Here is a 21,004-nt window from a genome sequence, read left to right on the forward strand (position 1 = left end):
TAGAAAAATAGAGGGCTAAGTGGGAGGGAAGGGTTAGATAGATCTTAGGGCAGAATAAAATGTCAGCACAACATTGTGGGCCGAAGGGTCTGTACTGCGCTGTAATCTTCTATGCTTCCTGCCAGGTTCCATTGCGCAACTGGCCCACATTAAGGAAATGAAGTCGAGGAACTAAAATTGCTCCAACATCTCACTGCTAAAGGATTCAGCAGACTTGCCTTATTCACTGCGCACTCAATTCCCAACACAGTTAAATAGTTGCTAAATATCAGCATGGAGAGGTAAAGTGATAAAATTGATCCTACATTTGCCAAATCCTCTTGGAAGTTGCCAGGGTATAGAGTGAATAAATGTTCTCAAGCAGGCTATTTTCCCATGTATAAATCGCAAAGGATAGTATTCTGTAAATACAGAAGGGCCTGTATGACCAAGTACAAGATCATGTAACACAGTTACGAGTTCTTTGCCTCACTTTGTGTTAGTATAGTTTATGGGACTTTGACAACGCAATGACACAAATGGATTGTGCCTTGAGATGGAAGACAACGGCATTTCAGGAGTAATCCAAACCTCTGCTGCCCATGTCTGAACTCACCCGAGTCCCAGTCACTTGATGACTAACACTAGCTCCTGGTCACGTAACAGGATGATTTTGAAACACTCATCCTCATTTACAAATCCTTTTGTGCTCATGCTTCCCTACCTCTACAATCCCCTTCAGCCTGGCAGGCCTTTGAGATATTTGTGTTTCTCCAGTCCTGGCCTTGCAGTTTTATTAGGGCCTTTGGTTGCCAAGGCTCTATGTGCTAGAATTCCTTCCCCCAACTTCTGTCTCTACCAGTCATTCCTCCTTTACAGCTTAAGTTCAAACCTAGCTCTTTAACCAACAGTTTCGTTTTGGAATTGGTTCATGTACTGAGGTACAGTGAAAAACTTGTCTTGTATACTGTTACAGCTTAAATATGCTGGTACCAAGTTTTGTTTGATAACTCCCCAACATCTTGGGACATTTTACCATATTGAAGGTGGTAAATTAATAAAAACTTGTTGTATGGTTGAAGCTATTGACAACTTTCCATAGTCTATAAATCCTGTGAATGAGGATTGGGGACAGAGAAAAAATAGCATATTAAAGCACATGGAAAGCTTTGTATTGTTCAGGTGCTGCATTTCAATATGCAAACATATTTTGCAGATCAGCTCGAGGTTAAGTTTCCTTCCTGCCTGACTCAGAGTTAGTGCTTGAATTGTTCAGCTTTTAGCTTTGGTTCAGTTTGGTTCTGTACTTCAGCTTTCGTGTCCTGCAATGTTGGGTACTTTTGGTTGTAAAAAAGAACTTCATTCAAGAGCTGCATCAACTTTTGATCTCTACTAAGCACAACTAAATTGGTAATATCTAGACCATCTGGCTCTACTTAATTACTTCAACAAAATCATAATTTTCCTTCATGTAATCTCAAGCATGGGTTGTTTGTCACCCCATTTCTGTCCACAGTTGCACTCTTCCTGCCTTTTAAACCACCAGAATGGCATTGACCACCGCATCCCACAAACAGGATTGGTCCTTAATCTATATGATACTTGAAAACCAAGTGCAGTAGTCTTAAAGCGAACTGAATAAAATTGTAAATTCTGCATGATTGTCATTTATTGCGGGCATGGAGTTTTAATCAGTTAAAAACAAAAATGCAAGCCCTATTCACAAGACAGAGGGGATTTTCAATTTAGTGAACTTAACATGCTGCTTGTACAGGTTTCATAGAATCATAGAACAGTACAGCACAATACAGACCCTTCAGCCCACAATGTTGTACTGACCTTTAAACCTCACCTAAGACTATCCAACCTCTATCTCCCCCATATCCCTCTATTTTAAATTCCTCCATATGCTTATCTAGCAATCTCTTGAATTTGACCAATGAACCTGCCTCCACCACTGCTCCAGGCAGCGCAGTCCATGCCCCAACCACTCTCTGGGTAAAAAACCTTCCTCTGATATCTCCCTTCAACTTCCCACCCATTAATTTAAAGCATTGGTGCCCTGGGAAAGAGGCGCTGGCTGTCTACTTTATCTATTCCTCTTAATATTTTGTACACCTCTATCATATCTCCACTCATCCTCCTTCTCTCCAAAGAGTAAAGCCCTAGCTCCCTTAGTCTCTCCTCATAATGCATACTCTCCAAACCAGGCAGCATCCTGGTAGATCTCCTCTGCACCCTTTCCAATGCTTCCACATCCTTCCTGTAATGAGGCGACCAGAACTGGATACAGTACTGTAAGTGTGGTCTAACCAGAGTTTTGTAGAGCTGCATCATTACCTCGCAGCTCCTAAACTCTATCCCATGACTTACAAATGCTAACATCCCATACATCATGTGAGACATGATCTGCCCTTCACAAAGCCATGCTGGCTGTCCCTGATCAGACCACGATTCTCTAAATGCCCATAGATCCTATCTGTAAGAATCCTTTCCAACAGTTTGCTCACCACAGACGTAAGGCTCACTGGTCTATAATTCCCTGGACTATCCCTACTACCTTTTTTGAATAAGGGGACATTTGCCACCCTCCAATCCTCTGGTACCATTCCTGTGGACAATGAGGACTCAAAGATCCTAGCCAACGGTTCAGCAATCTCCTCCCTCGCTTCACGGAGCAGCCTGGGGAATATCCGGTCAGGGCCCGGGGACTTACCTGTCCTAATATTTTCTAACAGCTCCAACACATCCTCTCTCTTGATATCAACATGCTCTAGAACATTAACCTTACCAACATTGTCCTCAGCGTCATCAAGGCCCCTCTCCTTCCTGAATACTGAAGAGAAGTGTTCATTGAGGACCTCACCCACTTCCACAGCTTCCAGGCGCATCTTCCCATCTTTGTCTCTAATCGGTCCTACCTTTACTCTCGTCATCCTTCTGCTCTTCACATAAGTGAAAAATGCCTTGGGATTTTCTTTAACCCTACTCAGCAAGGCCTTTTTGTGTCCCCTTCTTGCTCTCCTCAGCCCCTTCTTAAGTTTCTTCCTTGCAACCTATATTCCTAATGAGCCCTATCTGATCCTTGCTGCCTACACCTTATGTATGCTGCCTTCTTCCTCCTAACTAGATGTTCCACCTCTCTTGTCACCCATGGTTCCTTCACCCTGCCATTCCTCCTCTGCCTCACTGGGACAAATTCATCCCTAACATCCTGCAAGAGATCCCTGAATAACGACCAATCTTCATAGTACGTTTCCCTTCAAAAATTTCATCCCAATTTACACTCGCAAGTTCTAGCCTTACAGCCTCATAATTTGCCCTTCCCCAATTAAATATCTTCCTGTCCTCTTTCCTCCTATCCTTGTCCATGACAATGCTAAAGGTTATGGAGTGGTGGTCACTGTCCCCCAAATGCTCACCCACTGATAGATCTGTCACCTGACCCGGTTCATTACCTAACACTAGATCTAATATGGCATTCCCTCTAGTCAGCCTGTCAACATTCTGTGACAGAAATCAGTCCTGGACACACTTAACAAACTCTGCCCTGTCTAAACCTTTGGTACTAAGCAGATGCCAATCAATATTTGGGAAGTTGAAGTCTCCCATGATAACAACCCTGTTATTCTTTCACCTTTCCAAAATCTGCCTCCCAATCTGCTCCTCAGTATCCTTGCTGCAACCAGGGGGCCTATAGAAAACTCCCAGTAGAGTAACTGCTCCTTTCTTCTTCCTAACTTCCACCCATACTGACTCTAGAGAGGATCCTGCTACATTATCCACCCTTTCTGCAGCTGTAATAGTATCCCTGACCAGTAACACCACCCCTCCTCCTCTTCTCCCCTATAAAACACTGAAATCCAGGAATATTCAGTATCTATTCCTGTCCCGGTGACAGCCAAATATGAGAATATACTGATATTCTTTGCAGCAAATCAGTCAATCATGAAGAGGTGAAGACATATCTAACTGATACATGTTTTTTATGTTTAAAAAAAGAACTTAAATCATAACTTCTGTCTGCATGTACAGATTAAGGGCTAAATCAATAAATAATGCATTACCAATATGGCACATTACAATTTTCAGATTTTACAGTATGACTGAAGTTAATTGGATCTGTGCTTCTTTCAATATTTGGTGGAATTGATACTTCTGGTCAAGGTATACAAGGAATTTACCACTGAGCTAATCTATTTCAAAGTTCACAGAGGCATCTATATCACCTGGAGTATCCTTAACAGCTAGAATACAATTTTCCAGCTCTGCACACAAATTACTAATGAGTAGAATAAAGGCTAAGGGTTGTAAATCTTAATTTATACAATGTGGGTAATTGTATTTGAATCAAGTTCTCATCCTGAAGCACAGAAGGTCAAAATAGTTTGGATATACTGCCCTCAAAATTTTCAAAGGCTCCAGGAATAAGCAAATTTAAACTCAAGCTGAATGCCAACGTATACCTGCTTCTTGCTCTATTCTGATCAATTGGAATATGTTCCTTGTGTTGTGGCGGTTCTACAGAGTTCCAGTTTATTCAGCAAACTGTAGTATTTTGCCCTAATGCTTGAAACAAAGAAGATTTAAAGGAAAAGCTTTTACAGCCCAATGTATACCAAGGGTCAGAAAGTAACAATCTTTTGACAAGGTTTCCAGCTGAGTAAATATCACAGTATTGAAATTCATTTTTATACCAATTAGAGGACTATAAATTTTAAATCAGTGATAGTGACAAATTCAGCAGATTCTAGTGTGGTTGCTTCACAATAATTTTAGCAGTATGTTGAACTTAACATCAATGTTCCTAAAGTCCAACATCTACGCACCCCAGCATTGTCCAATATTTCCAACATTGTTTTTTTTAATGTTAGCTTTCCAGTATCTGCAGTTTTTTTTGCTTTAGATCTGTGCACTCTACATTCAATTCTCACATTGTTAATCAAGGGGCCTATTTGTACATTATCCGTAATGTTAATAGTTTGTCTAATAATGCATCAGAGAGATCTGAGGCATAGCAGAAATGTAATTAATATTTCAGACTGTTGATACACAATGAGTGTTTCTTTAATTTTTCATTGCCAACAGATTTCATGGCATAGGTCAATTAATCATTGGACCTTAGTGTGCAAAAAAAAAGCTAACATTTGTGCTGAAACCATGAAGGGTCTAGACCCAAAATATCCCATTGCCTGCACAGATACTACCTGACCTGCTGAGTTCTTCCAGCAATTTGTTTTTCACTCTAGATTACAGCATCTGCAGTCACCTGTGTCTCCAAGAATCCAAATGTGACTCTCTTAACATTATAATGTTTATATCATTCTGGAAACAATATTGAATAGGAGAGCATAAACATAAAATAGAAAAAGATGGAAATATATGGTCAGCAGAGGCAAGAAGGGGCAGTTAAAATAAAATGGAGGAACCTGGAAATGAGTCCCAGATACTGTACATCTTTCTTTCCATTTCATATTGCTCATTGTGTTTTAACTGACAATGTTACCAAATATTATTGGAAACTTTCTGGTCACTTTTCTCTCCCATGCAGAGCTTCAAGGAATTTTCAGTGGAAGTAATGGCAATTCAGCTCATTACACTTAGGGTGATATTATTTCATTAAATGGACCTACCTATTCTAATTCTATTTCATTACTCCCACGTAAAATAACCCTGATGTGCTCCCTATTTAGTTTCACATTGTATTATGTCCATCTGAAATTTATTCCATATCACTTTTGTATACACACTGATCTGAGTGACAGGTCGAAGCACAAGTTCCATTTGAAATGGAATCCTGTAGTGAATTCAAAATGGTTGTTTGATATAAACCACCTGTCAAATTAATTAAACAGTAATAATGAAAATTAGAAATAAAACCAGACTTTGCAAGGAATTTATATAATGCGAGTGTTGCCCAGATAACTGTTTTGTGCTAAATACTTGTTCACTCTGATACACAAATTATAGTGTTTTCTACATTTATTAGGTGAAATAGATTTTAAATTCGTCCTGTCACTAAGATTAACAATGTAGTTGGATTTTCATTAAGAAATATTTTAAAATTAAATAACCTGGACTCCATGGATGCATAATGTCAGTAAGGTCAACATATTGAGCAGTAATGGGGAACTACGTTTTGTACACCATAAGTAACCTTATCCATGTGAAGATACAGTGCTCAATTGCATTTGTGTTTCCTTAGAAAGAATTAAGTTCTACATTCCTTTTTCAATCTTTTTATTAGTTTCCAAATTAATACAGATTAAGATATAACATCGATGATTGTACATGTAATACAAAGAAATCAAGAGAACAATCATGGCATAGATAATCATAAAGAATATAAAAAAAATCTTTAGATCTCACGATCTCTTAGTAGATGAATATAGTATAAAAGAAAGGAAAGAAAAAGATTTATTGTGCATATAAAGGAAAAGAAAAAAATCCCCAAATCAATAAAAAATTGTAAATAATATCAAACCAAACTAAAAAGAAAATTTAAAAAAAAGAAAAAAACTGGACTGAAATTCCTCAACAGAAACAGAGCAATATTATGTCGTCAACCCTGTTCCTCTAAATTAAAAAGTTATTGAAAAGGGATCTATATCATATGAAAGTATTGAATAAATGGACTCCAAATATCTTCAAATTTAAGTGAAGGATCAACAGTACCACTCCTAATTTTTTCCAAGTTTAAACATGATATAGTTTGAGAGAACCATCGAAAAGTAGTAGGGGGTATTGGATCCTTCCATTTGAGCAAAATAGATCATTTGGCCATTAACTACATTCCATTTTATTGCCTTCTAAGAAACAGCTTCTTGCTTCCATTGAATGAGGTCTTTATTTAGCAAGCCATGAGTCATTTCCACACAGAGGAATCGACATTAAAACTCAGGTACTGGGAGATGTTTCTCATGTTCTGCATGTTCCTAGTTACCCAACCTGAGTCCACAGGCCCTGCAGTTCTGTGTTGTCCCTGCACAGTGCTTTATCCAGGTCAGGACGATTTGCTTAGTATAATGGCATGCATCTTCTGCCTTTGATCAACTTTAGTCACAGGACTGTGTACCAGTGATTTACGATTGATACTTCAAAGACACATTCAATCAGTGAGAGATTTAAAACGAATGACTGATGCAAACAAATTCAGTTGTAATTTCATTTTAATTCTCATTATTTAGAATAATTGAAATTGGGTTGGGGACTGAGGTGAATTTAATTATCTTTTGCCACCAACAATACAAATCAACAGAAATATGTGAATAACTTTCCTCAAGAGTTTAGGGTGTTATTCTGGGTGCACTCATTTTACAGCTGGGCTTTAGACCAAAGGGAAAAAAATGTACTCACTTTGCCATTTGATCAATCTGAAATATTTCATCAATTCAAATGCAAAAACAAATCTGTGGTTTTAACATACCTGCATTATTCTGATCAAAGGCAACTCTTTGTCTCCCATCTCGGCTCACTGCTTGATTTTTCTGGTATGAAGGTGAAGGAGGAGGAGAAGTGAAGGGCAAAGCAGCTGCTGTCACAGGCTCCTGTTTCAACAGAACACAATGATATTTCAGTCCAGCAGCAGCGCATGCTCATATTTCAGCCAACAGGTGGAGGAAACCATGGCTAACTGTCTCAATGATCATGTCAAAAAACATACATCTACAATCTATTTCATTCCTCATCCACTGCAAGTATACTCGGAGACAAAAGGGAAAATAGACTTGAGGTATAAATTAGGTAAGAGGCATGTACTGTGCACTCTGCTGACTTCGGAAATTGGTGCTGGTGTCTCATTCCATTTGGAACAATGGGCATAAAGATTATTCAGATGCTGCTGAAAAGTGTGCGGTTATATACAAAAACATAGCTCTATACAGGAATGAACTTACCTACATGGCGACATTTTCCATCATCATACAAGTTCAAGGTTATTGGCTACTGATTACTTGAGGAAGATACCTGCAGGTTATGAACACCACCAAGGGGTTGGCACACCAGGAAGGGCTGAAAGTCTATCACCATAAGTAGCATACAAACATTTTTGAAGTCACCTGCATCTACGTTTTACTTTGCCTTTCCTTGCCCACCACTTCTTGAAATGCCTTTTCCAAGTCAATTAAATGTGGCAGATGATGGCACATCCTGTTAATACTCAACCAATTATAAGTACCTGTACCTCCTCCTTGGTGACTGGGTGGGACATTTCAGCCATGAAGTAGAAACTGTGATTGTGGGAAGGGTGCTTCCTCTCAATCGTGGGGAAGAACCTGGTTGTCTGCTCTTTCCAAAACCTGCTGGTCTTCTAGCGCAAGGAGTTCTCCACAACTGAATGCTGCAGACTGGCATTTTCTAAGATGCAGGACAATTGGCTAAGGGGTGCACTGAGACGTGATGCTTCTGCAAAGCCATTCTGGGGAGTGGTCATAGTTTACAGCCTTCCCACTTTTGGACACCATGGGGTTAGAACTTGTGCACAAATCTCTTGGGCTTATTGCTCATGGAATCTACATGCAAGAAAGCCTGTTGCCATGCTGATGTAAATCCTGCCAACAAATACATTGACAGATCTTGTACTGTGAATGGTGATATATATCCAGAATATGTGTGTGTGTGTGTGTGTGTGTGTGTCTGTATATATATATATATATATATATATATATATATATATATATATATATATGTATGTGTGTGTGTGTGTGTGTGTACACACACACAATGATGTTGATTGATTCTTCACAGAAAATTGCTAATAAACTGATGGGAAATCAAGTGCAAACCTCATCCTAAGTCTTCTCCTCCCTAACTTGAAATGCATAAAGGTGGTTAAATCCCCGGGGTCTGACCAGGTGTATCCTAAGACGTAATGGGAAGCAGGAAGGAAGGTTGCTGGGGCATCAGCAGAGAATTTTGTATCTTTATTATTCACAGGTGAGGTGCTGGGAGACTGGAGGATAGCTGGTGTGCCTTTATTTAAGAAGGGCAGCAAGGATAAGCCAGGGAGCTACAGGCCAGTGAACCTTACATCAGTGGTGGGAAAGTTATTGGAAGGGATTCTGAAGGACAATATTTATTTGCATTTGGAAAGGACTATCAGGGATCATCAGCATGGCTTTGTGCATGGGAAATCATGTTTCACATATCTGATTTAGTTTTCTTTGAAGAGGTGACCAAGAGGACTGATGAGGGCATGGTGGCAGACAATGTCTACATGGTCTTTAGCAAGGCCTTTGACAAAGTCCCACATGGGAGGCTGATCTGGAATGTTAGAACACATGGGATCCAGGGTGAGTTAGAAAATTGGATACAGAATTGGCTTGGTGGTAGGAAACAAAGGGTGGTGGTGGAGGGTTGTTTTTCAAATTGGAGACCTGTGAGCAGTGGTGCACCACAGGGATCAGTGCTGGATCCTGTGTTGTTTGTTATATATTAATGATTTGGATGAGAATGTAGATGTCATGATTGGTAAGTTTGCAGATGACACCAAAATTGGTGGTATAATGGACAGTGAAGAATGTTGACTAAGATTACAACAGGATCCAAGTCAACTGGGAAAGTGGACAGGGAAATGGCATATGGAATTTTACTTGGACAAGTGTGGCGATGCATTTTGGCAAGTTAAACCAGGACAGGACATACACAATGTATGGCAGGGCCTAAACAAATGGCAACAGAGGTAGACAAGGTGGTGAGGAAGGCCTGAAGGAGTCCTATGGCAGGGTCTCAACCAAAAATGTCAATGATCCTTCTGCCTCCACGCATGCTGCTTGACCCTCTGAGTTCCTCCAGCAGCTTGTTTCTTGGTGATGAAGGCACATGGCAAGCTTTCCTTCATCGGCCGAGGCATTTACTTTAAGAGTTGGGACGCCATGTTACAGTTGTTCAAAATGTTGATTCAGCCGCAATGGAGTATTATGTGCAGTTCTGGTCACCACACAACAGCAAGGATGTGATTAAGCCAGAGAAGGTGCAGAAAAGATTCACAAGGATGTTGCTTGGATTGGAGAGCTTTAATGATCAGGAGAGATTGGATAGGCCGGGTCTGTTTTCCCTGGAGTGAAAGAGGCTGAGAGGTGACATGGTAAAGGTACAGTATATAAAATTATGAAAGACCTAGATAGGGTAGATAGCCAGTGCCCGTTTCCCATGGTAGGAGCTCAATGCCTTTTATGAACGCTTCAAAAGGGAGAATAACACTTCACCTGTGCGAATCCCCACAGCTTCTGGTGACCTCGTGATCTCTGTCTCAGAGGCCGACATCAGAACATCCTTCAAGAGGGTGAATCCTCGCAAGGCGTCAGGCTCCCACAGTGTACCTGGCCAGGTACTGATAACCAGCCGACCAACTGGCTGGAGTGTTCAAGGACATCTTCAACCTCTCAATGCTGCAGTCTGAGGTTGCCACCTGCTTCAAAAGGGCAGCAATCATACCGGTGCCCAAGAAGAGCAGGATGAGCTGCCTCAATGACCATCACCCAGTTGGACTCACATTTACTATGATGAAGTGCTTTGAGAAGTTGGTCATGGCTAGAATTAACTCCTGCCTGAACAAGGACCTGCACCCACTGCAATTTGCCCACCACCACAACAGGTCTACAGCAGATGCAATCTCACTGGTTCTCCGCTCTGCTTTGGAGCACTTAGACAACCGCAAAATATATGTCAGGCTGCTGTTTATTGATTACAGCCTGGCATTCAATGCCATCAAACCCTCAGTATTAATCACCAAGCTTCAAAACCTGGGCCTCTGTACCCCCCCTCTTCAACTGGATCCTCAACTTCCTTATTGGTAGACCACAGTCTGTGTGGATCGGTAATAACATCTCCTTCTCGCTGACAATCAACACAGGCACACCTCAAGGATGCATGCTTAGCCCATTGCTCTACTCTCTCTACACTATGACTGTGTGGCAAAGCACAGCTCAAACATCATCTATGAATTCACTAATGACACCACTGTTGTTGGAAAAATCTCAGATGACGATGAGGTGGCATACGGGAGTGAGACAGATCAGCTGGTTGAGTGGTGTCATAGCAACAACCTTGCACTAAGTGTCAGCAAGATCAAGGAATTAATTGTGGACTTCAAAATGGGGAAGTCGGGTGAACACACACCAGTCTTCATTGAAGGGTCAGCATTGGAAAGGATGAGCAGCTTCAAGTTCCTGGGCATCAACATCTCAGAGGATTTATCCTGGGCCCAACACATTGATGCAATAATGAAGAAGGCACGCCAGTGGCTCTAGCTCATTAGGAGTTTGAGGAGATTTGGTACATCATCAAAGACTCTTACAAATTTCTAGAGATGTATGGTGGAGACCATTCTGACTGGTTACATCACCACCTGGTACAGAGGCTGCAATGCACAGGATTGCAAGAGACTGCAGAGGGTTTGTAGACTCAGCCAGCTCCATCATGGGCACAACCCTCCCCACCATCGAGGACATCTTCAAGAGGTGGTGCCACAAGAAGTCGGCATCCATCACTAAGGACCCTTGCCATCTGGGACATGCCCTCTTCTTGTTACTATCATCAGGGAGGAGGTACAGGAGCCTGAAGACCCACACTCAGTGATTCAGAAATAGCTTCTTCCCCTCCGCCATCTGATTTCTGAACACTCCATAAACATTACTTCCTTTTGTTTTGCACTATTTATTTTTGTAATTTATAGTAATTTTATGCCTTTGTACTGTACTGCTGCCACAAAATAACAATTTTCACATCATTTAAGTCAGTGATAATAAATCTGACTCAGTGTCTAACTAGATGGCATCAGGTTAAGGTGAGGAGGAGGTTTAAAGGGGATACGAGGGGTAAATTTTTCACACAGAGTAGTTGATAACTGTAATGAGCTGCCAGAGGAGGTGGTGGAGGTAGGAACAGTAACAACATCTAACAGGCATCAGGACAGGTACTTGAATGAGCAGGGTATTCTGGGACATGGAATTAATGCAGGCAAGTGGGATTACTGGTGATGGTCAGCTTCGGCACAGTGAGCCAAAGGACCTGTTCTCATGCTGTACATCATTATGACTCTAACCCAAAAAAAGCTTAAAGCCGACAATTGCGTTAGGACTTCAGTTGCGCAGTCAACTTACTACTAAACAAGAGCTGAACCTGGGAACTTTCTGTAGCAAGTAGCTCAATCGCATATCACGCAGTGCATTCACCAGATGAGCTGTACAGGGCTCTTCCGTTTCATTCTATCACCAATCAGCATCCAATTTAAAAATGAATAGAAGTCTGCCAATGACAACAAATGAGTCATTTAACTGAAGGGGAAGGAAAGTCTAAAGGGAGACTTCTTTTAATTCAAAGCACTCCTAATTTTTATTTAACTGATTCACTGTTACTTCTTTTGATACATCAGTCCCCTTAAAACTGTACATCAAGCCAAGATATCACTGAGAAAACTGTCCTCATATGTTTCTAAGTAGCTCAAGAGTGAAGCTATTAGTTCAAATTCATTTGGCAGCTGCTTGACCTTGGGCCTGCCAGTGGCTTCCCAGGATCTCTGGGTTCTCACAAGCTCTCTGCGCTGATTTCATTTCATGAATTTTGTTTTTCTTTTATTTACTAAGCTTTCCAGTATAGAAGGATGTACAATCTTCCAGCAAAGCAGCAGTATGGCCTAGCAATGAGCAAGACCATAGTGAGTGTGTGATGAAATAAACTATTTCTCTATCCACAGTGTTTCACATTCTATAAAACTAAACATACAGCAAGCCATCTGGTTTTTGTTGACATTTAATACTAATGCCTTCTTTATATTAAATCCATTGGTAATGAAGCACAAGTTGTATTAAATACATGCATTTTATAAAAATATACACATTATGGGTTATTATTATCTTTATTCTAAAGTGGTAAAAATTAGTGTCCTCCCATTGCAATTTTAATTTTAGATAATTTGTCAATCAGAAAGGAGAATAAGATGCACAAAAGATTCAGACACACAGACAGCACCAAAGCAAGAAATTGTATAGCTTAGGTGAGCTTAAACTACAAGAAAATACAAGGTGGTTTTGGGTAACTTTAGAGTGTGTTTGCATAAAGACTTGAAGCACAGTAAAATAAGACTGGTGAGCTGCAAGACCAACACCCATCTGAAAGAGGTGGTCAGGTAGTTTATGTCATGTCAAGGTGATAATACAAGTGAGATTCTGCCAGTTAGTAAAAGGTTAAGGAGAGAAACTGGTGCAGTTTGTTGAGCTGCTGCCTCGCAGCTCCAGTGACCTGGGTTCAATCCTGATTCCAGTGCTATCTGTGTAGAGTTTGCATGTTCTCCCTGTGACTGTGTGGGTTCCCTCCTATGTCCTAAAAGACACGTGGATTGGTGGATTATTGTAGATTGCCCCCACAGTGTGCAGGTGAATGGTAGAATCTGGGGGAGTGTTGATGGGAATGTGGGGAGTATGAAATGGGTGCTTGATAATCGGCATGGATTCAGTAGGCCAAAGGGCCTGTTTCCATGCTGTATGGCTCACTGAGGTGGAGAAAGTAAGAGTATGAGGGTGAACAAAGCTAACAGAAAATGGATTCCAAGAGTACTCTATTTATAGCTAATTAGAAAAGGTGCAGGAGGAGGTAACAAAGATTAAAATGTAGAGAAAAAGAGCATGATTACCAAATAACAAAAGTAATCTCAAAGCTAAAAAGCTGCAGATGCTGGAAACCTGAAACAACAGAAGGAGCTGGGAAATTCAGCTGGACAGGCAGTACTTGCAGAGAGAAAGAGAGTTAATGTTTTAGGTCTGATGACAGGTTATTGATCCATAACATTAATGCTGTTTCTCCCTCCACAGATGCTGGCTAGCCTGCTAAGTATGGTAAAACTCCAATAATCCACCTCCCTTGGGATTTTGGTGGTGCCACACTGGCTGATTTTCTGGACTATTGCATTTTATTCCTGTTAATACCCAAACACACTTTCATTTCACTTACTTTTAAACATGTTACCTCGTAGTATAATACATTTTCCAGTGAACCCAGTGAGTTTAAAGGGAGTGGGAAATATACATTATAAGCACTCTACACCCTGACTCTTGACTGCTGTTGAATTCGACTGTTTTAATTAGTTTTTTTTAATAAATATAGTGTTTAATACACCTCAAGTGGCTGCACAAGGAATGCCCACTTACTAGCTTATTGGTTCGTCCATCAGGTGAATATGTAGCTCCTTCCTGGACTCCTGAAAGAACCTGTGGATTCGAAAATAACCAGATCCAACACTACAAATCTACAAAATGTTCCTGACCCCTGGTATTCTGGACTCCAATTGTGGCTCCAGCTACACACCTCACCCACAGTTTGAGCCACAGTGCAGCCACACTCCAGGCCCTCAGCTCTGGCTGCACATCCTACTTTTACTCTGGACTTGACTCATGTTTCCAACTAATGAGCAAGGCAGATGCCAGACCATCAGGGTTTCTGGACAATCAGGTGCTTGATAATTGGAGTTTTACTGTATCTCCAGCATTTTCAGGTTTAATCTATACAAGTACTCAGTAGATATTTTTCAGTCATCCTGATCACGATGCTGCCACAGTGAAAGTGAAGGTAGATAAAGACACTAGATTGGCTAAAAATGGATAAAAAGAACATAATTTCTTTAAGTATTTTCTGTTAAGTTATGGGGTCAGGATGGGATGCATCCAAGATTATTGAGGGTAGTTAAAAGTGGAAATTGAGAGGAGCTACAAGCCATAATCTTCTGATCTTCCTTAGAAGGCATAAGTATCAATGAACTAGACTACAAATGTTGTATTGTTTTTTTCAAAAAGGATGCAAGGAGAAACCAGCAACTAAAGGTCAATCTAACTACAGCTGCTGGAAATGATAATCTGGGACAAAAATAGTCACTTGGACAAGTGCAGATTAATAAAAGAAAAGCCAGCATAGAATTGCTGGATATGTTTAACAAACTTAATTGAGTTATTTATGAAGTAATAGTGGCTGGGTGCAACACAGTTGAGGCAATGTAATTGGACTTTGAAAAACATGATCATCTGGTCTACAAAATTAAAGTCTATGGAATAAAGCAGGTAGTGGCAGCCATGGATGCGATAACAGGTAAGCGATAGGAAACAGGATAGCTGCAAAAGGCTAGAGGAAAAGTATGCAGTGGTGTTTCCCCAAAGGCCAGCATGTGGACCACTATCCTCCCGATATATATTAATGATCTGGATTCTGGTATACAAAGTACAATTTCAAACTTGCAGAGAACACAAAACTTGGAAACATGGTAAACAGTGAGGATACTGTTATGAGGAGGATACAGACAGATTGGTGGAAAAGGCGGATATTTGGCAGATTAAATATAATGCAGAGAAGTGAAAAGGGATACAGTTTTCAAAGGAAAAATGCATTAGGCAACATAATATAATGGGCAAAATTCTAAGTGGTGTGGAGAGAACTGGGAGAACATATGCAGAAATCTTTGAAGGTGAGAATACAGATTGAAAAAGTGATTTAAAAAAAAAGCATACGAGAACCTGAACTTTTAAATAGAGGTAGAGTATAAAAGCAAATAAATTCCAACAGGACCTTTTTACAGCATTGATTCCACAATTGGAATACCGTGTTCAATTTCAGGCACCATTTAGGAAGGATGTGAAGCCCTTAAAAGTAGTAGAGAAGATTTACTCAAATGGTTCCAGTAATTGCATGTGTGGCAATTACATGAAAAGAGTGGAGAAGCTGGAACTATTCTTATTAGTGTAGGGACGGTTGAGGAAACATTTGATTTGTTCTCAAAATTATAAAGAAAGACCTGGGAATGATCATAATGGATTGTGTGCTATAACAAGCCCATTTAATCACTGCAGCACTAGAGGCAACCTGTCCACAAATTGAGTCTGTGTGGCTCTTTCTAGATCAATCCAGTTGGAGCCATTCCCCTCCTCTTTTCCCAATGCCCTCCAAATATTCATCCAAATCCCTTGAGAGAAATAATTGCCACAATTTACCAAGTACATTAATGGAGATAGAAACAGAGGAATTATAATCCAAATGAGATTTCTTGATTTGGAAGGTAATCTGGTAAGGGTGAGACTTGAATATACCAGGTGATCTCTTCTCTTCCATGACTTTTCTCGCACTAGGTAACTTAACTCGACTAGTGAAACTGATGAAGGTATATGAATGAACCTTTATCTAAGGTATGTAGTTTATAGAATGGTCTGCTGTATACTTCCAGATAGAATGGCCCAAGAAGTCAGCAAGGATATTCATCTAGATGAGGACACAACAAAACTAGACGGAAAGATAAAGTTTGGCTTCGGTTTGTGTGGAAAGTATTAGTGTGGCATTCCTGATGAGCAGTCTTAGGGCTGAGTACTCTACAAAATGAATGCTTGTGAAAGTCGCAACTAAGTCTGCATCCATCGTACTTTAGGACAATGCAGTCCAGATAATTGCTGAGTAAGATACATTTGCTCATATCACCCCTGATCTTCAAATCTGTGTACTCTGCAAATGGGGACATTTTCCTCTCTATTTTCACTACCTGCATTGCAGCTGAATCAACTCTCAACTTCTCTATTCCAAGAACCGTCCAAATTCTATGGTACATTCTACATTTCAGTGGTTAAATTCCTTGAGACCGTTATTGGACCTAGTCAGAGTAATGCTGAAACATGCGAGACTCAAATCTCCCTCTGTGGTAAAACGTTATATCTCTTCCAGAGCAGCTGTGGAATGAACTGAGTGAATATATCCATGAGTTAATGTAGAATTATGATCATTTGACCTTTTCTTCTATTTTTGAATTTTTTTTCAAATTTCTCTTCCTCCACATCCTCAGGGGGTGCTACTCCATAAATGCTAAGAAACATTCATTTCGGAAAACAATGTGTGGGCATCAACTCAAACACTGCTCCTCAGGAACACCATATTAGCAATCTCTACAAAAAATGAGGCCAAATTTTGTTTTTCCATCCAGTTTTGCTGTGTCTTCAGCTAATCAAATATCCTTGCTGACTTCTTGGTCCATTCAATCTGGAAGTATGCAGCAGACCATTTTATACATTGCAGTCCTTAGAGTAAGGGTCAGTCTTACAACTTCAGCAGTTTCACTACCTGTTACATTACCTAGTTCAAAATGAGCCATGGAAGAGAAAAGATCACTCAGTACATTCAAGTCTCACTTCTACCAAACTGAGAAATCTAATCTGAAATAAATTTCTCTGTTTCTGCCTCTATTAACATTGTTGGTAAATAATGGCAATCTTTTTTCACTTTGTGTAGTAAAAGTTTGTTCCCCACCACACCAGCCTTAATCCACCCCGAGATCATCTGAACTTACTGTTTTTGCTGTTGCATTGTCTGTGCCTCTAGGGGAGTTCATTAATGAGACTGGACGAGTCAGTTGCCCAAGAGCTTCTGCACTTTGGGAAAGGCTGCTGTATTTTGTCTCGCTGTCACTCTTCAATGCGAAGAACTGAGGAAGCGGCAATTCTGAATGGGTTTAAAAAAACAATAATTCAGTTGGCAAGAAGCAGTATTTCTAATATACACAAGTTTAACATTTCCAGTATTCCGATGAATTTAAAATTCAATGAGCAAGGTTTGAGGTTGATAGTTGATTTGAACTTCTATTATCAAGGTTATTTTCAGCTGGTTTATTCCTCTCACTGCCATGCATTCTAACCAACAGACCATAATCAGTGAGGATAGGCAGCAATACCTCCAGCACGATAATCCTCAACAATAGTGCCCCACAAGGCTGTGTCCTCAGCCCTCTACTCTACTCCCTATACACTCATGACTGTGTGGCCAAATTCTGCTCTAACTCTATCTACAAGTTTGCAGATGATACCACCGTTGTAGGCCGTATCTCAAACAGCAATTAGTCAGAGTACAAAAAGGAGATAGAGAGCTTAGTGGAATGGTGTCATGACAACAACCTTGCCCTCAATGTCAACAAAAGAGCTGGTCATTGACTTCAGGAAAGGGGGCGGTGTACATGCACCTGTCTACATCAATGGTGCTGAGGTCGAGAGGGTTGAGAGCTTCAAGTTCCTGGGAGTGAACATCACCAACAGCCTGTCCTGGTCAAATCACGTAGATGCTACGGCCAAGAAAGCTCACCAGCGCCTCTATTTCCTCAGGAGGTTAAAGAATTTCGGTTTGTCCCCTTTGACACTCACCAACTTTTATCAGTGCACCACAGAAAGCATCCTATCTGGATGCATCATAGCTTGGTGTGGCAACTGCTCTGCCCAGGACTGCAAGAAACTGCAGAGAGTTGTGGACACAGCCCAGTGCATCACGGACACCAGCCTCCCCTCCTTGGACTCTGTCTTTACTTCTCGTTGTCTTGGTGAAGCAGCCAGCGTAATCAAAGACCCCATCCACCTGGGTCATCCTCTCTTCTCCCCTCTCCCATCAGGCAGAAGATACAGGAGCCTGAGGGCACGTACCACCAGACTTAAGGACAGCTTCTACCCCACTGTGATAAGACTATTGAATGGTTCCCTTATACAATGAGGTGGACTATGACCTCACCATAGAACCATAGAACCATACAGCACAAAACAGGCCCTTCGGCCCACTGTGTCATGCCGTCCATCAGACCACTCTCACACTACCTAACCCCTTCCTCCCGCATATCCCCCCATCCCACACTCCTCCATATGCCTATCCAACAAGCTCTTGAACCTGTTCAATGTATCTGCCTCCACCACCACCCCAGGCAGTGCATTCCATGCACCAACCACTCTTTGGGTGAAAAACCTCCCTCTGACATCTCCCCTGAACCTCCCACCCATAACCTTAAAGCCATGACCTCTCGTCTTGAGCATTGGTGCCCTGGGAAGGAGGCGCTGACTGTCTACTCTATCTATTCCTCTCAATATTTTATATACATCTATCATGTCTCCTCTCATCCTCCTCCTTTCCAGTGAATAAAGCCCTAGCACCTTAAGCCTCTCCTCATATTCAATACCCTCCAATCCAGGCAGCATCCTGGTAAATCTCCTCTGCACCCTCTCCAATGCCTCCACATCCTTCCTATAATGAGGCGACCAGAACTGAACACAGTACTCTAAATGTGGCCTAACTAGAGTTTTGTAAAGCGCATCATAACCTCGCGGCTCTTAAACTCAGTCCCGCGATTTATGAAAGCCAGCATCCCATTGGCCTTCTTAACTGCTCTTTCCACCTGTGAGGCAACTTTCAACGAACTGTGAATATGAACCCCCAGATCCCTCTGCTCCTCCACACTGCCAAGTACCTTGCCGTTTACCCTGTACTCTGCCCTGGAGTTTGTCCTTCCAAAGTGTACCACCTCACACTTCTCTGGATTGAACTCCATCTGCCACTTCTCAGCCCAGCTCTGCATCCTATCAATATCCCTCTGTAAGCTCCGACAGCCCTCCACATTATCCACAACACCGCCTATCTTAGTGTCGTCCGCAAACTTACTAACCCAGCCCTCCACCCCCTCATCTAAGTCATCTATAAATATCACAAAAAGTAGAGGTCCCAGAACCGATCCCTGCGGGACACCACTAGTCACTGCCTTCCAATCCGAGGGCACTCCTTCCACCACAACCCTCTGCTTTCTACATGCAAGCCAATTCCTAATCCACACAGCCAAGCTTCCTTGGATCCCTTGGCCTCTGACCTTCTGAAGAAGCCTACCATGAGGAACCTTATCAAATGCCTTACTAAAATCCATGTAAACCAGATCCACCACACTGCCCTCATCAATCTTCCTGGTCACCTCCTCAAAGAACTCTATCAGGCTTGTGAGGCAAGATCTTTCCTTCACAAAGCCATGCTGGCTGTCCCTAATCAGTCCAACCTCACGATCTACCTTGTTGTGACCTTGCACCTTATTGCACTGCACTCTCTCTGTAGCTGTGACACTTTACTCTGTACTGTTATTGTTTTTACCTGTACTACATCAATGCACTCTGTACTAACCCAATGTAACTGCACTGTGTAATGAATTGACCTGTATGATCGGTATGCAAGACAAGTTTTTCACTGTACCTTGGTACAAGTGACAATAATAAATCAATGCTCTCCTCCCCAGCAACTCATTTACAATAGAAAGATTGTTTATATAATAAGCATCAAAAAGTAAATGCTCTCACCTAGGTATTCCATAAATACCATTCCTCCTCTCTAATTATGGAAGTAGTTGGGGGAGCGGGGTGTGGAATCTCATGGCCAATCAAAAAAAAAATTCAGGATTTGAATCTATTCTCAGATCACAGTGTTTCAATGTCTACTGTTTGATACATTAAGCTGTTTTAGTGGAAGGACAGGGAGGATGACAATATTGTAAGTAGTGAATTCTAATACCATAGCACTGAGTGATAGGAGGAAGAGAAATGTTGGGTTGTGAAAAGTAAAATAAAATTGCAATGCACAAAATAAATAACAATGATCAAAGTATGCTATCTTGTATACTTTCTCCATTGTTTCCATAATTAGACTCTTGGTTCCATCTGGAAACTGTCTTTTTGATGGTTTGTCCTCAGATGTGTACAATGAGAATTTTCTTGACCCAACTCAAGTTTAATGTGGTTTCATAGCATGCACTGAGAGACTCTAAAATGCACCTAAAAGCAAGTAATTCCTTGTTACGAATAAACATTTTTGGGAGGAATAATCAAATACTAAAACTCCAATCGATATACAAATGTTTGGAGTGGAATTGGAATTAGTCTGTCAGCCTCTGGAGCTGCATTTACTATTCAATTAGATTATGATCTACGTTAACTACATTTTCTTTAAAATCTGTAGCAAATGAATCTTCTTTGGAGATAATTAGTTTGGTCATCCTGTATACAAAGTGCTAATTTCTGATATGGCAAATTCCAATCATCATCTGATGTTTGTTATCACTTTAAACAGATCCCCTCTACTCATCGTGTAACAGAAATAGAGGAACTTCAAAACTATCGGGTCAAACACTAAAATGTGATGATTGAAAAGCAATAAACTGTAGATGCTGGAGATCGGAAATAAAAACCTTCCTGTATCTTTGGAAGTACTCTGCAGATCAGGC

The 21,004-nt window shown here is 41.0% G+C and overlaps 1 protein-coding gene across 1 annotated transcript in view; it reads right to left on the minus strand.

Annotated features, from left to right (window-relative positions):
• Window positions 1–21,004, minus strand: part of reps2 (RALBP1 associated Eps domain containing 2) — a 163,380-nt gene that overhangs the window by 83,752 nt on the left and 58,624 nt on the right. The window contains 3 exon segments of the mRNA XM_052014187.1: window positions 7,406–7,526; window positions 14,124–14,183; window positions 17,288–17,439. Of these exon segments, the coding sequence (XP_051870147.1) occupies window positions 7,406–7,526; window positions 14,124–14,183; window positions 17,288–17,439 (333 nt within the window).

The sequence above is a fragment of the Pristis pectinata genome, chromosome 4, assembly GCF_009764475.1.
Source record: "Pristis pectinata isolate sPriPec2 chromosome 4, sPriPec2.1.pri, whole genome shotgun sequence".
Taxonomy (NCBI): Eukaryota; Metazoa; Chordata; class Chondrichthyes; order Rhinopristiformes; family Pristidae; genus Pristis; species Pristis pectinata.